Here is a 14,118-nt window from a genome sequence, read left to right on the forward strand (position 1 = left end):
CGCTCAATAAGCTTTTCAAACACTTGGGTTTAAAATGATGTACAGGGAGACATTATTGGTGAACGACCATGCATTGTTGTCTGATGTTTTGCTTCTTCTCAGTTATCTGTTAACGTCTCTTTTGGCCACGATAAAAAAATATGTATATGAGTATGTGCGCATGTGAAAATGGATTTTGGGGCAGTTGGAGCCACGGAGAACTGAACGTGATGAACTCTCTGTTTGCGGCTTTGATTGTGGCGTTGCGCGACACGGGAGGGAAGGGGAGGGTGCAAAGGGAGAGGGGAGGAGGGGGCAGGGTTCAGCCCATGGTGCACCCCGAGATGAAGTGGATAATTGAGTGCAGAATAAACACTGCCAACAACCTCGGACCCCCCCTCCCCAAAATAAAACTGGATAGATTAGAACAAGAAAGATGGGGGAACAAGCCGGGGGGAAAAGAGAAAAGGGGTAAGAGAAAGAGAGAGAGAAAATCCCAGCTACCCTCTGGGGGGAAAAGCTGCTATTGAAAAGCTATTAAACTTGCATTTAGCAGGATTGATTGGAAATGAAGAGGCCTATTAAAAGAGAGGGACAAGGGGACAATAGCGCGTCTCTGGCCGCCGTATGTTGCCCTCCTTTCAGCGGCTTTCTTCACTGGGAGGGGGGGGGGGGGGGGGCAACCCTGTCTGTTTAAGCGCTCCCACCAAGAGAAGCAGTTCAGGGGGGGCTTAGTACTGCCTGAATAGAGCCCTCTTTATCTGCCTCTGTCCCCCTTCCCTTCCATTCTCCACCAAGCAACAAAGAAAAAGAGAAGGAGAATGAGTTTTTTTAAGTCCTCTTCACGACTCTCACAGACACCCCACTTAGATAACCAACCAACTGCCTTCCTTCCTCCCTCTCCTCCCTCTCCTCCTCCTACCTTCCCCTACGGATTAGTTACCTCTGGAGTGTTGCCATCTTCCCCTGCCAGTAGGGTTTGTAATGCTCAATCGTTAGCATAGTGGCACAGACAGTTGAAACCGCGGAGCTATATTCACACTGTGTTTATGTATGCGTGTGAAGGCGGGCCAACCAATCCGGTGAGACCGCGTGCCGTGCTTAAACACGGCAGTGGAACGGCGGCAGGTGTCTCTGCAGACTTTCAGCAGGCTCAAACGGATAGTCCTCTGGGGAGTTTTAATGGAGTTTTGATTGTTTAACATCCACTTTTACAAAAAGCATCGCGAAAGAGTGGCACATGTTTCTCCCAGGAAGTGTGTTTGCTTCATGTCAGCGAGCACAGAACCATATGGTTTTGGGGAAAGAGTTAAATAAGTTATGAGGCGCAGCTGACTCTTCCTCTTAGAAGCCACATTTATGGGGAGAAAAATGATATTTCCACATGTCAGCCTTGTCCATTCTCTCAGCAAGTGCCATGAGAACAAGAGAGCGAGCAGTCGGGTTCATATGAATCTGCTCTCTTCTATACACTATTCAAACCCTTACAGTGGATGTTTTACCTTTCAGCACTGCAAAAAACATACTGGCATTACATTCTCTGCTGCTAGCAGAAAAGAGAAATCGGCCCTGAGCAGCATCCTTTGTACCTACTATGTGTTTACTATGTCTTATATTTTATTTTTTGAATGTCAGAACTTATTGTCCATCTAATGTTATGACAATTTAAATTCTAAGACATGTTTTATTTACATCATGCTTTCTCCCTTTTCTCACAGCAGCCACCCAAGCAGCCTACTTCTCCCAGCAGCCCCAGGACCAGGTGGTCGTATCTGGTCAGTCGGTGACTCTGCCTTGTGTCATAGTGGGATATCGGGGAATGGTACAATGGACAAAAGATGGACTGGCTCTGGGTGGAGAGAGAGATCTACCAGGTATTATCTGTTTTTCTCTCTCGCTCTGTTGCTTTCTGTGTGTTTATTGCTCTTTGTGTCTGTCTCACTACGATCAATGCCAGGTCTCATTAGAAACCAAGTCTCTCCCTGTCAAACGATGGAGTTTTACGCAAATTAATGTTTAGAGAACTATGTACCACAGGCAGGTCAGCTACAGCAGCACACGGAACTTTAATTTGTTGCTCAGCATTTTAAGGGCCTTGTAGGAAAGTAGATAATCAATTGGCTTTTGTCACGCACTGACATTTAAATGTGTGGCAGACTAGAGAGAAGGTGGAGAGGCTTCCTCTTGACCTTAGCCACCCCATCTTTTTTATGTCTGTGTTTAAAGGACACACTCCTCATGCGGAAGCCTTCTCACGTGTTGCATTTCTAGCCTCACGCTGGTCCGCTAACGCGACGGCTCAATTCCTGGCCCAGTGAGGTGCTGCTTTGCTTTCATTTGTGTCTCGCCACGTTTTTCTAGCCTTTGTTTACGGCACAAGTCTGTTCATTTTATAGTCCTTTCATTATGTGTTTGTTGTAGCTCGGTTTGTCTCTGACTCTATTCTCTGTGCTGGCTTCACGCAGGCTGGATGCGCTATTCCTTAATGGGCGACCCGCTATCAGGCGAGCACAGCTTGCTGATCGATTCGGCAGAGTTGGTGGATGACGCGGTGTACGAGTGTCAGGCTACACAGGCAGGACTGCGCTCCCACCGAGCCAAGCTCACTGTACTAGGTAAGATACACAGCTCATGCATGATCCCCGCAGCCAGCCCTCGTGCCAAAGCCTGCAGGCTGGCAGCGCTTGGGAACAATCAGGGGAGTGTCTTAATCACACAGCACAGACACATGTAGACAAATACATACATGTATCAACAACCCCTACAATACACAAAAAGTAGCCTCACATTCATAATGATCATGGAGGAATCAAAAATACATCAAACACTTCTCAGGTGATTTGCAATTCAGAAAAAAAACTCTGATTACCCTTCACAGATAAACCCATCATAAATCTAGTTTTCTGGTGTAAAAATCATGTCCTGAATATATAATACAAACCGAGCAAGGCTCAGCCAAGAGCCTGAACTTGAAAAAAGAAAAGGAAAAAAGGAAAGCCCTCTGCTCTCAGTGGCAGTAATCAAGACTGTGGACGTCTGAGATAATGTGATTGCTGCAGTCACAAATGACTTGCGTAGTGGCTTGAAAGTCAGGGTCTGCACAGTTAGCACATTTTACAGTGAGCTACAACATTTGTCAACTGCAAGGCGCTTTTTACATTAACATGATGTGAGTGATCTACTTCTTCGCACAGACATTCAGGAGGGCAGTGGGGGGGTGAGGGGGGGGGGGAGAAGGAGGAGAAGGAGGAGGACGAGGGCCAGGTCTCTTGAGGATTGGAATCAGCAAAGCACTGCTGGCATCTGGTGGCATGCAAAGGAATATCACTTAATTAATTTGTACTGTCCATTGTCCATATATGCGCCTATAAGCTAAGTGTGATACAGAATGAGTTGGAAAACAAAGAGTTACAATTGCACAGGCATGGTGCTGAAGTGTGTCCCACAGAAGCAGCTTTCACCACAGAGCCTTGAATTGTCCTTGAATCTGCTACCACTGAGCTGTGAATTCCGAGTTCATTGAGGCAGGGTGACAAGCGCTCCTGGGTTGCCGTGAAAAGGCAAGCAGATTGAGATCACGCTATGTCAGAACATTTCAACTAAATGAATAGACTCCGACAGCTCACCTGTGTTCATCAGCCCACTGCTCTGTGTCTAGTGTCGCTGTCAGAGCGGCACAAAGCAGCGCGGTCATCACATGCCCACACACAGCCGTAACGATGCCTGTGTGGAGGCAGCAGAGAAAGTTGATAATATTGCTTTTCCACGTTGAAAAAAAAAGCACTCAGAAAAACAAAGGCTTGTGATTCATGACCATTATATGCACTTCATAAGAATATAAACATATAAATGAAATCGGGTGCATCGCTCAGACACCTGCAGTACGTTTCTGCAAGTTTATGTGCGGACATAAGGGGTGTTAAAGAGAGAACAAGGCTTTTTTTTTCTTCTGCACATGTGTAGGTGTGTGCACACGTCTCTATGTGTGTATGTGTAAATCAATGTGGCCAGATGAGACCAAAGCAATCCTGCACAGTCAAAGGAGTCAACGGCGGGAGTGCAGTCAGGGGAATCGGCATGGAAATTAAAATCACCTAGCACTCGGATTCCATTAGTGTCCATGGCGCGGCAGCGGAAGGACCTCTGACAATTCAGATACACACAGTGAAATTGGTTCGGTGGAGGGAGCGAAAAAGGCCAGCACAAACCCCATGTTTACTCCTTTTCTTATTGGTTGGGGAGATAGACGGCTTCATCAGGGGTGGCATGCTTGGCTTGCCAGTGGTGCGTGCGAAACCATGCAAATAAATGAACAAATAAGCAATTCAGTTGAAACATCACTCTGCAACAATAAGAGCAAATAGAGTAATAATGCAAGTCCCAAGGAAGGAAATAAATAATAGTTGAGTGTATGTTTTTTTCCAAATGACAACTGTTCTTGCTATTTTCTCCTGTCTGAAACTACACCTTGTTAAACCAACACATGGCCTTAAGAAGATGTTGTTTGCCTCTATTGCTGCTGCGACATATTGATGCTGGGCTAAGAGCAACAGCAAACTCAATATCAGAACGACTTCTTTGTGGCTCTGTTCTGGCCTGGAGCCGTAATGAGATTTCTTTGTTTTGAGTGGTATGTTTGTTGTGTTTTACAGTTCCTCCTTCAGACCCAGTGGTGGAGGGCGGCCCTGTTGTTCGTCTTAAGGCCCACACACCGCACAACCTTACCTGCAAAGCCTCAGGAGCCAAACCTGCTGCTGAGATCACCTGGTACAGAGATGGAGAGGTCATGGAGTCTGCGATTTATTCTAAGGTACAGTGAGAACAGATCTCATGCACGGCACTACCATTCAATCACTAACACCCACACGATATACTCAAAACGCAACGGGAGGCAGAGATAAATGCAAAGCTATTCAAAACAGAAATATTTTCTCTTAGGGTATATAGTCCCCTTTTCATTTCTCCCTCTTTCATTTTTTTTTCTTTTCCTTCTTCAGTGTTTTCAGTTTTTTTCCCCTATCGCCAACCTTCTCTCACACTATTTGTCCGCTCACCCTCTGCAGTCCCCCTCCCATTTTTACTCACGCCTGACCCCCCCCCCCCCCCCCCCTCACACTCCCACCCCACCTCCTCCTCCTACTCTGCCTCACCACCCCCCTCTCTTTCACTAACCCCCTCCATCCCTTTTTGCTCGCTAATGCAGCGACACTACAGCATAACTGGAGCATGCCAAAGCTCAGACAGGCATGAGTGTTTCATACAGTAGAGTTTCTGCAGAGAAGAAATCACCCACAACAATGCAGAAACACAATGGGGATGCGCCGGAGCGTAAGCTGGCCATGGCTGGGAAAGTGTCACATTTTTCATGCTCTCTGGCCACGCTAAACGACGCTAAACGCTACATTTAAGGAGGCGAGAGCCTGCAGTGAGATCGGAGGGGGGGAGGGAGGGAGAGGCAGGGAAGAATATGGGGGGAAAAGAATAAAGACTGATGTAGTGAGATTGAGCTTTGTGAAAAAAAGAGAGATTTTACAACATTAAGAAGTGAGGCTGGGGGGAAGAGAAAGCTTTGTCCGTGTGAGGGGTGGTGACAGGGAGTGATGTGATTTGATCTAGCATAAAAATGCTTTTTTTGTGTCTGGCTGAGAAAGTGAAAGCCTGTGTCCATTGATTTGGCTGCCCAGGGAAACGGCTCAGCTTGCCCTCGCTTTTTTTATCACAAATGTGTGACACTTTTTTTCTCAATATCACCACCCCAAAAACACTCACACAGGCACCTTAGCCATCACAGTTTTTTTCCCCATGTGTGTGTGAGAGGAAAAGAGAGGGAGAGAGCAGTGAGCCATATCCTCAGAATCTACACCTTCCCTCACTTAGGCGTATTGATTCCTGTGAGCAGTAAATAGATTTAAAAGATGATGACAAACAAGAGCGCTGACGGGGAACACTCTCAGAAATGTGGGAACAGCACAATATCCCCTGCTGCATCGTAAAATATATGATTTAACTGCAATGTCATAGAACAGGATGGCAATTTTAATGCCTAACACATGAAAAAATAAAACCTGCAGTGTCATACAGATATTCCCAAATATGCTTTGCCTGTGCGACATTGAGTGGATGTTTGTCTTTCTCTTTAAAAGCACACTGTTGCCCTGACTTCTAGCGCTGTCTTACAGTTACTCTGCTGTATTTCTACAGATACCAATGGAGGATGGAAAGAGGGAGGCTGCTGTTAGTATGCTTCCAATTGTCCCAGAGGACAGCGACTCAGGGCGCACCTACACCTGCAGGGTCCTTAACCCTGCTGCCCCTGCTGGACGACAGACATCGGTCACAATCAGTGTCCAGCGTAAGTGTCCCGGCATCAGACCATTCATAGTATCATTTGGCTCTGCAGCAAAAGGTTTTCTTTGTACAATAACCTGCAGCGACACATTTAGTTTTGATGCAAGCTAAAAGGTGTAAGGTACCAATATGATTAGGAAATCCATTAAGTCCATAAACTTGTATGGTAGTAACATAGAGGTTTTCCTCCCCACAGACCCTCCTTCAGTGACTCTATCAGTACAGCCTCAGACTGTGGCCGAGGGAGCTAAGGTTCTCTTCATCTGCTCTGCTTCAGCCAACCCTGAAATCACCGGATACAGGTATCTGTCCTCTGCTTAATCTCAATTTCTCACCCTTTGCCAGCATACACATACAGCCAGCAAACATGAAAACCAGAGGACAGCTCTCATTCAAACAGCAGTACAAGCATGATAGTGTTCGGTAGATTCACTTGGTCAAATGGTCTGCTTGATTGGCAGTGTGTGATTGTGATTGGCATAAACCATGAATCAGCTAATAGCCACTTTGATACGCATGGCTAAGTACCTTCCCTGAACTAATGCAGCTGTATAATGAGATTATTCATCTGTCCCAGGTGGTCGAAAGGAGGAGTTCCCATCTCTGAAGCAAACGGGGACAGCCTTGAGGTGACGGTGGACTACTCCTATTTCACAGACCCGGTCTCCTGTGAGGTGTCCAACTCGGTTGGCAGCACCAATGTCAGCACCCTAGTCGACGTCCAATGTGAGTGAACTTTAGGCTAACTATCCCTTCAGTGTACTGGGCTGTTTTCTGTTGTTTCAAAAGCACCTTCTTATTGATTGTAATCGGTTGTCTGCGCTGCTTCACCCTAGTTGGCCCCAGACTGCTGTCTGAGCCGAAGCCAATGACAGTGGATATTGGAATGGATGCAGCCTTTACTTGTGCCTGGACTGGAAACCCTCCTCTGACCCTGGCCTGGACAAAGCATGGCTCCAGTGTGGTAAGACAACAAATATCAGTCACAACTTTATCTTGGATGGGAAGGTGAAGCTTAAACACTGTGCCTCAACACCACCCCTCCAAGAGAGAAACATTCACACATGGCCTTGAGGCATGAATCCTTCACACTTTACCTCCCCCAACACATTCGTTTTTTTCCAGCTGAATCTTCAACACCTCTCTGTATGCACCCTGAGGGCTAGAGCCTCCGGCAGAAACAGTCTGTCCACTGACTGATTCATATAGCACCATCGGGCCACATGAAATACTGTTGTAATCCTTGGTACAATCAATCAATCAATGAATCAATCAGACAACCAGTGAGTTAAGGTGTGGTTGAAAATAACAGAATTACAACATGTGCTGCAACTTTTAGAGCAGCATCTTTGACATCAAAGAGGCCTGACTGCCCTTGAGTACCCATTTCCTCAAAGTTAATTTCATAGGTGAAACAAATGGGACATTTTCTTTCTACCTTCGCTTCACATCATCCTGGTAAAAGTCTGAGCGTAAACACCATCAGTAGGTACATCCCACAGGAGCTTTACTCCTAATGTAATTTCTGGGGCGATGTTGGGAGAAAAAAAAACACCCCCCTAGTAAAGAATGTGCCTGCGGGATGGCGTAAGGGATGCTGTCATCTCTAAGAGTGAATGCTTTCAGCCCCTCTGAGGGAACCGTGCAGGCATTTTTCTAATCCACCCACAGCAACTGTCCCCCCACACTGCCACGAGTAATGGATTAATTGGGTTACTCCATAAGTGTGTTGAAATAAAAATCGGAGAGAGTGATAGCAGGGGTTGTAGAGATGGAGGAGGTGGAGAGAGAAGGGGTAAATGGATTAATCACAGCTTGATGGAATGACAGGATCAATGAGCTGAGGAGTGAGTGAGTGTAGCGGCTCAAAAAGGGCTGGGGCCCACTCACGCCCGAGTGTGCTCTGTTCGGTCCCCGCTGTTTAATTACAACAATCTCCCCAGCCGCACGGTCACTCGGTGGCGGCTGGAGAGCTTAATGCTGTGATTAAAGCTCTTCACAATTAAATTAAATTCAAACCAGCAGCATTTGTTACAGTGGTCAGCCCACCTCTGCGCTGCCTCTACAATGAGCGGGCCACTGATGAAGGTCCCAGCCCCCCTTTTGTCTGCCTCTTTGCTCTTGTTCTGGCTCATTCTCCAACTAACACACTTCTTGGTTTTGTCGCTGGTTTTCTCACTAGGTGCTCAGTAATGGTAACACCTTGCAGCTGAAGGCTGTTACCCAGGAGGACGCCGGAACTTACACCTGCAAGGCTATTGTACCTCGGATTGGAGTGGCAGAAAGAGATGTCACTCTGACTGTAAATGGTGAGTTGATTTATTTTAGAGTATACAGCTTTGCCTGTGATGTTTTGATCTACTCTGTCGAACAAAACGCATCAAAATTGATATCTGACCTTGTGGTATTGATCAGTAATACAGAATACCATTTTTCTTTTTTTCCCTCTTTTTCACACCAGGCCCTCCTATCATCACAGCGGACGCCACACAGCACGCCGTTAAGCACTCCAAGGGCAAGCTGGAATGTCGGGTGGGCAGCAGTCCCCCACCTGATAAAATTGTAAGTGACCCTTATTTGCTTTCTGTGTCGTCCACTTATTTTTGTGAGCTTACATACCACAAGTTCCTCTTAGCCACACCCCCATAAGATGGCTCACTGAGAGTAGTTTTACTCCTGACCTCACCTTCACACCTTTACACCCTCACAGCTCCACCTCACAGGCTAACAAACATACACACACATATTCACAGCTGTAATTGCTCAGACATTGACTAGAGAGGATGGTGGAGTTAAAGGAGCTGTGGGAGACCAGCTTCCTGCAGGTTTCAGCCAAACCGCATTCAATTAGCGGCCTGAGAGGCATCACTCAGCTGACCCTGTTGAACTGCTGAACGTATGTTGGGCTGGGAGAGGATAATTAGGGTGTGAGGAGGAGTGAGAGACAGGTGCCCTGCTGGCCCTTGTGCTAGAGACAGGGGAGAGGAGCCTTATTTCATAGTGCAGATACCTAACCCTCCTTAGGCCTCACCTGCAGGGCAGACGTGGGAGGCAGCTTAAACATGAGCCTGTAAGCTGTGTCAGCTGCGGAGCACTGTCAGGGTCGGCACAAAGAAAGTAGAATGAACGGAGAAACTCATGTTCAGTCAGCAGCAGGCAAGGATCTAAGGATAAACAGTTGCGCAGACCTCTGCTTTGAGAGATTTTTCTTAGAAAAGTTACTTTACAAGGTGTGTTCAGGGGGTTGAACTGGTGTGGAAACCCCCCCCACCCACCCACCCCTCTTGAAATCTGATTGCCACCCCCTGCCACCACATAATCCTAAACTACAATTGGCTGACTGCCTTGACAATGGAAGGTCTTACTGTATGCTTCAAGGCTTTTGCTACGTTTTACTATGACTTTGATGATTCAGCTTCTTTTTGAGTTGAAAGAATTTAGCATTCGAGATTTGTGGTGTGACATTTTTAAATTCAAATAAAAGACAGACAGAGAGATGACATTTTTTTTAATTTCTTAATGAAAGTAGTTAAGAATATCAGATACAGCAATTGTAGATGCTTCAGACATGTGTGTATGTGCACATACATATGCAACCCTTGTGACAGTGCCCTAGTTTTCAGCACCCTGTCTGGACTTGCCCCTGGACTTACATCCTGTTTGCTATTCTCTCCACAGGTGTGGACCTTTGGCGACATGAGCCTATCCTCTGGTTCCTCTGGCCGTTACTCAGTGCAGACAGTAACCAGCGACCACAGCGTCGTGTCTTCTCTGGTGCTGTCCGAGACACTGGCTCAGGATTTCCAGCTGCGCTACAACTGCACTGCTTGGAACCGCTTCGGCACTGGCACAGCACTGGTCACACTGAAGGAACAAGGTAAGCACTGAAAAGGAGACATTTCCTCCCAAGCCAACAGAGCCCTCTACAGAAGCTATAGTGAAAACTCCTAGTCCTCACAGGGAAAGGGGCCAGATTAGGTGAAAGCTCCTCCATTGTGCTTATCTTAATTATGCTGCCCCAAATCGATATGATTTAATCAGCAGATGGTTCCTTTAATGAATATGTTTGCCCCATACCATAGATATTGATTGTGGACAAAAGTCAATTAGAGGAAGCCCCATGTGTCTGCGGTTGGACTCATATTCTCTATCAATGTCCCAGAGCCAAGTTCAGCAGCTCAGGCTGCAGCCCCTTTAAGTGAATGTTTATAAGGCAGAAGTTTTTCCCCATACTAATAGTAGTGAAAGACTTTGTTGCAGCCGACACCAAAAATAAGGTCCTCGCCAGTAATTTACATCAACGTAGCAGAGAGGGGTCTCTGGAGAAATGGGCAGCGATATCTCCTGGAATCTCTAATTAGATTACTGTCTGTTGCTTCATTGCATGTCAGGCCTTGTTACCCTTCTTTCAGAGAGATTAGAGACAATCGCCAGGCTGTGAGTTGCCCACATGAGCATACGCTAGCTGTGAGCAGGACAGGGCTTACTGAAGATGAATTTATATAGGCGCTGAAGTCTCTGGGATTAGCAAGACAAATGAATGGATCTATTTTCTTTTTTTTTGCTCTGATCTGCTCTTTCTTGACACTGACACTTATACTCCACAACCTCTTATTTCATCCATTCTTTTCTCCTGACAACCATCTACCCCCCTACTCACTACGCCATACTTATCTGGTATTACTGTTCCCGTTACAGAAGCCCTGCCTTTGCTGATAATTGTTGGTGGAGCCGTAGGTGGAGGCTGTGTCCTGCTTATCTGTGTCATCACTCTGGTCTCCCTGTGCTGCAGGCACACTGGCAAAGGTGAGCTCAACGGTCAGTATGGGTGCGAGGGTCCACAGCCAACTCTTATCAAACATATTAAGGTTTTTGCAATGTATGAGCGGACATCTTCAAATGTTTTGTGTCACTTCACTATGTATTAACGATTATTTTTGATGTCTGGAAAAGTCAAGTAAAGCTTCTTTTCTTTTCATTCCCATAGGCAAAAGGTGCACCCGTCTCTCCAAGAGTGACATCAGAGTTCAGATTGTTCACAGCGATCACAACGCTACACGTGGCAACGATGATGAAGAGGATGTCAAAGAGCCCATGGTAAATTTCTGTTCCTCATTTCTTTGTTTGTATGACTTTGTATGACATTAATCTCTCTTGAAGGTTTGGGAGAATTAATGTTTAGCCTGCAATGTAACACTCTAACTTGTCCAAGTGGTCTTGTCCGTCATGGTAATTCATCCAATATGCTTGATCTTCCCTTAGGCTCCGAACAGCAGTGAGTCTCCTGGGACGTCACGCACAGAACACAGTGACCTCCTGGAAGAGGAGGAGGATGAGAGATCGGACATCAAGGTAAAACTGGAAAATATACTAATTTCAAGGAACAGACTAAAAAAGAAAAAAGAAAAAGAACCCATTATGTTTTTCCAGTATACCTAAAACGAAACTCCTCTGTCCTTCTCATAGGACCCCACCAATGGCTACTACAATGTCCGAGGCCACGAGGACCGCCACATCCGTAGTAGTGGATTTTCTGAATACGTACCCAATTCACGGCCAGTCTACACCCCATCCCAGCTGCCCTCCCCAAGCCCCATTTATGGTCAGCACGGCACTCAGCCTCGAGTCTATGACTTCAACCACCGATATGCCACAACCACAGCGGGCAGAACCGCATATGAACAGCAGCAAGCAGCCCAGCAGCAGCCTGCCCAACCGGCCGGCATCTATCCCACTGATCCCAACTACAGTGGCTCTGCCTACCTGCCTGCCACCTACGGTCGCGCCTTCACCAGCTATGTTAAGCCCTCCTCCTACGAGAAAGTGGATGCATACGACCAATCAGATCAGGCAAGCAAGGTGTCCAGCTCGTCTCGCTTCTCTTACGCCTCCTCACAAGTGTCCTCGCAGCAGTCTGACTATGGACGGCCCTCACAGCGGATGCAGACGCATGTCTGATTGGACAAAAATGGATAAAGAAAAGTGCAGGAACAGTGAGTAGATAGCCATTGTCAGCTTCACATATATGTGGCTGGACTAACATGAACAGAGACTTTCTTCCCTTGGATGGTCCTTAAAGGACACATTGGAAAGTATGAAGAGGAAATCATGAGATTTGGGTTATGGATTTACCATCCTTCGTTTGTTGTGATGGTTCGTGGGATCTATGCTAATGCTAACTGTGGAGCTCCTGAGCTGGAGAGTTCAGCAGATTGTGATGTTCAAGTCAAACTAATGATTACAGTGTGATACCTCTTGTAGGTTATCTCTACATAATGACCACCCAAACCTGTGGAGATACTCTGTCCATTTGAGGGCCAATGAGAAAATTCAAAGGAATCTCCTGAATTTGGGTGGCCAAAATGATTGGGGTAGCTGTTTACCTGCCTTCCAGAGTTTACTTTGTGTCAATGCTAAACGCTAAAAATTTTTGAAGGAACAAATGACAAGCAAGACATAATTTAGTAAAAAAAAAACAGCCTATTGTTGTCTGTCATTTGGTGTTTTGTTGGCATGCGAAGGAATTCTAAGCACATTTGTGTCTCTTTCATCAACATAAGACCGAGCTATCCACAGAGACAGACGAATTTTTCTGCACAACAGGCTAGCTCTACTGACCAACAAGTGCTACAGGCACTGTACTATAAGAAGAGTCTAATCAGCGAAGGAATACTTCTGGCCTGACCTGTATTCCTGGAGCTTCTTCTGATTATAAGCCTAACACATTGGACTTAGAAGTGTTGCTTACCAGTGGAGAAAAAAGAGATATGGAGAGAATGTGTGTTTTTACCTTCATTTGTAATGGAGGTCTTTATGTTAACTGTGTTGTACCAAGATGGACAAGGCGAGGCCATGTCAACCCAAAGATGGTGGTAATTTTAAAGGGTGAAAAACAGGGGCTGATGTTGAAAACTACCGTCAAACCCCTGGTACTGTTTTCTGCTGTGATCTCTGATTGTAAAATGAAAAGTAGGCTATAACCAGAACAATCAAAAAGTGGTGGTATGGAAAGGTGGCAATCTTGAAGTAAAAATAAACTTGAATACGGCATCAAAGTCAGCAAGGGAGAGATGTTTTAAACAGTCCTTATGTGGGCCATCCACTCTCAAGTTTTACAACTCAATCAAATAGTCTCAATATGTTTACAAGAAACAGTACTACCCTGAAACACTAAGTATCTGTACAAATGGCTGAGCCCATACCTTCTCTCTGTTGCATGCAAATGATGTGTCTAGTGAAACTCTTCAGCGTTTATACTCATGTCCATTTCATGTTGGAGACATTCATTTCAACACCTGGCCCGGTCACATTCCAATACCTGGATGTTTCAGTATGGAGGCCTGTACTGCCATTTGTCTACAAAGCTGTTCCCAGGCAGCCTGATGAGAGAACAAATGTCACTTAAAGTGAGGAGGCAAACATCATCGCTTGACTTTATTTTTATATTTTATATAAGCCTTAATGTACAGCGTGTAAGCTGCTCTATTGTAAAGTATCTTTATATACATATGTATCTATCTTGGTTGACTTATTTTTGGTCCACAAATTTTCTTCTCTGAGTTGTTCATCAATCATTGAATGCAGTTACTATGCTTTTTTTTGAAACACAACTAATTGCCATTTGTTTGTTTATTCTTTTAATAATGTATTAAGAATTTTATTTGCTAAAAATGAGCTATCGTTGCTTGTACCTTTGTACACATATTTATATTTAAATAAAACCATTTCCGATAAAGATCTGGCTGGTGTGAATCTTGAGAATGAACCAGCCTGGTGAGCAGCATCATTGGG

The 14,118-nt window shown here is 45.6% G+C and overlaps 1 protein-coding gene across 2 annotated transcripts in view; it reads left to right on the plus strand.

Annotated features, from left to right (window-relative positions):
- Positions 1-14,064, plus strand: part of kirrel3l (kirre like nephrin family adhesion molecule 3, like) — a 32,965-nt gene extending 18,901 nt beyond the window's left edge. Inside the window, exons 2-15 of one of the 2 annotated variants that reach the window (XM_020637389.3) lie at positions 1,698-1,853; positions 2,445-2,594; positions 4,632-4,789; positions 6,181-6,331; positions 6,524-6,629; positions 6,905-7,053; positions 7,164-7,291; positions 8,510-8,636; positions 8,789-8,889; positions 10,006-10,204; positions 11,026-11,145; positions 11,315-11,424; positions 11,590-11,679; positions 11,794-14,064. In XM_020637389.3, the coding sequence (XP_020493045.1) occupies positions 1,698-1,853; positions 2,445-2,594; positions 4,632-4,789; positions 6,181-6,331; positions 6,524-6,629; positions 6,905-7,053; positions 7,164-7,291; positions 8,510-8,636; positions 8,789-8,889; positions 10,006-10,204; positions 11,026-11,145; positions 11,315-11,424; positions 11,590-11,679; positions 11,794-12,285 (2,237 nt within the window). In that variant the 3' untranslated portion in view covers positions 12,286-14,064. The remainder of the gene's footprint in view (positions 1-1,697; positions 1,854-2,444; positions 2,595-4,631; positions 4,790-6,180; positions 6,332-6,523; positions 6,630-6,904; positions 7,054-7,163; positions 7,292-8,509; positions 8,637-8,788; positions 8,890-10,005; positions 10,205-11,025; positions 11,146-11,314; positions 11,425-11,589; positions 11,680-11,793) is intronic. The other variant, XM_020637390.3, reaches the window with a different exon arrangement.
- The last annotated feature ends 54 nt before the right edge of the window (positions 14,065-14,118 follow it).

Source organism: Labrus bergylta, chromosome 8 (genome assembly GCF_963930695.1).
Source record: "Labrus bergylta chromosome 8, fLabBer1.1, whole genome shotgun sequence".
NCBI classification, from domain to species: Eukaryota; Metazoa; Chordata; class Actinopteri; order Labriformes; family Labridae; genus Labrus; species Labrus bergylta.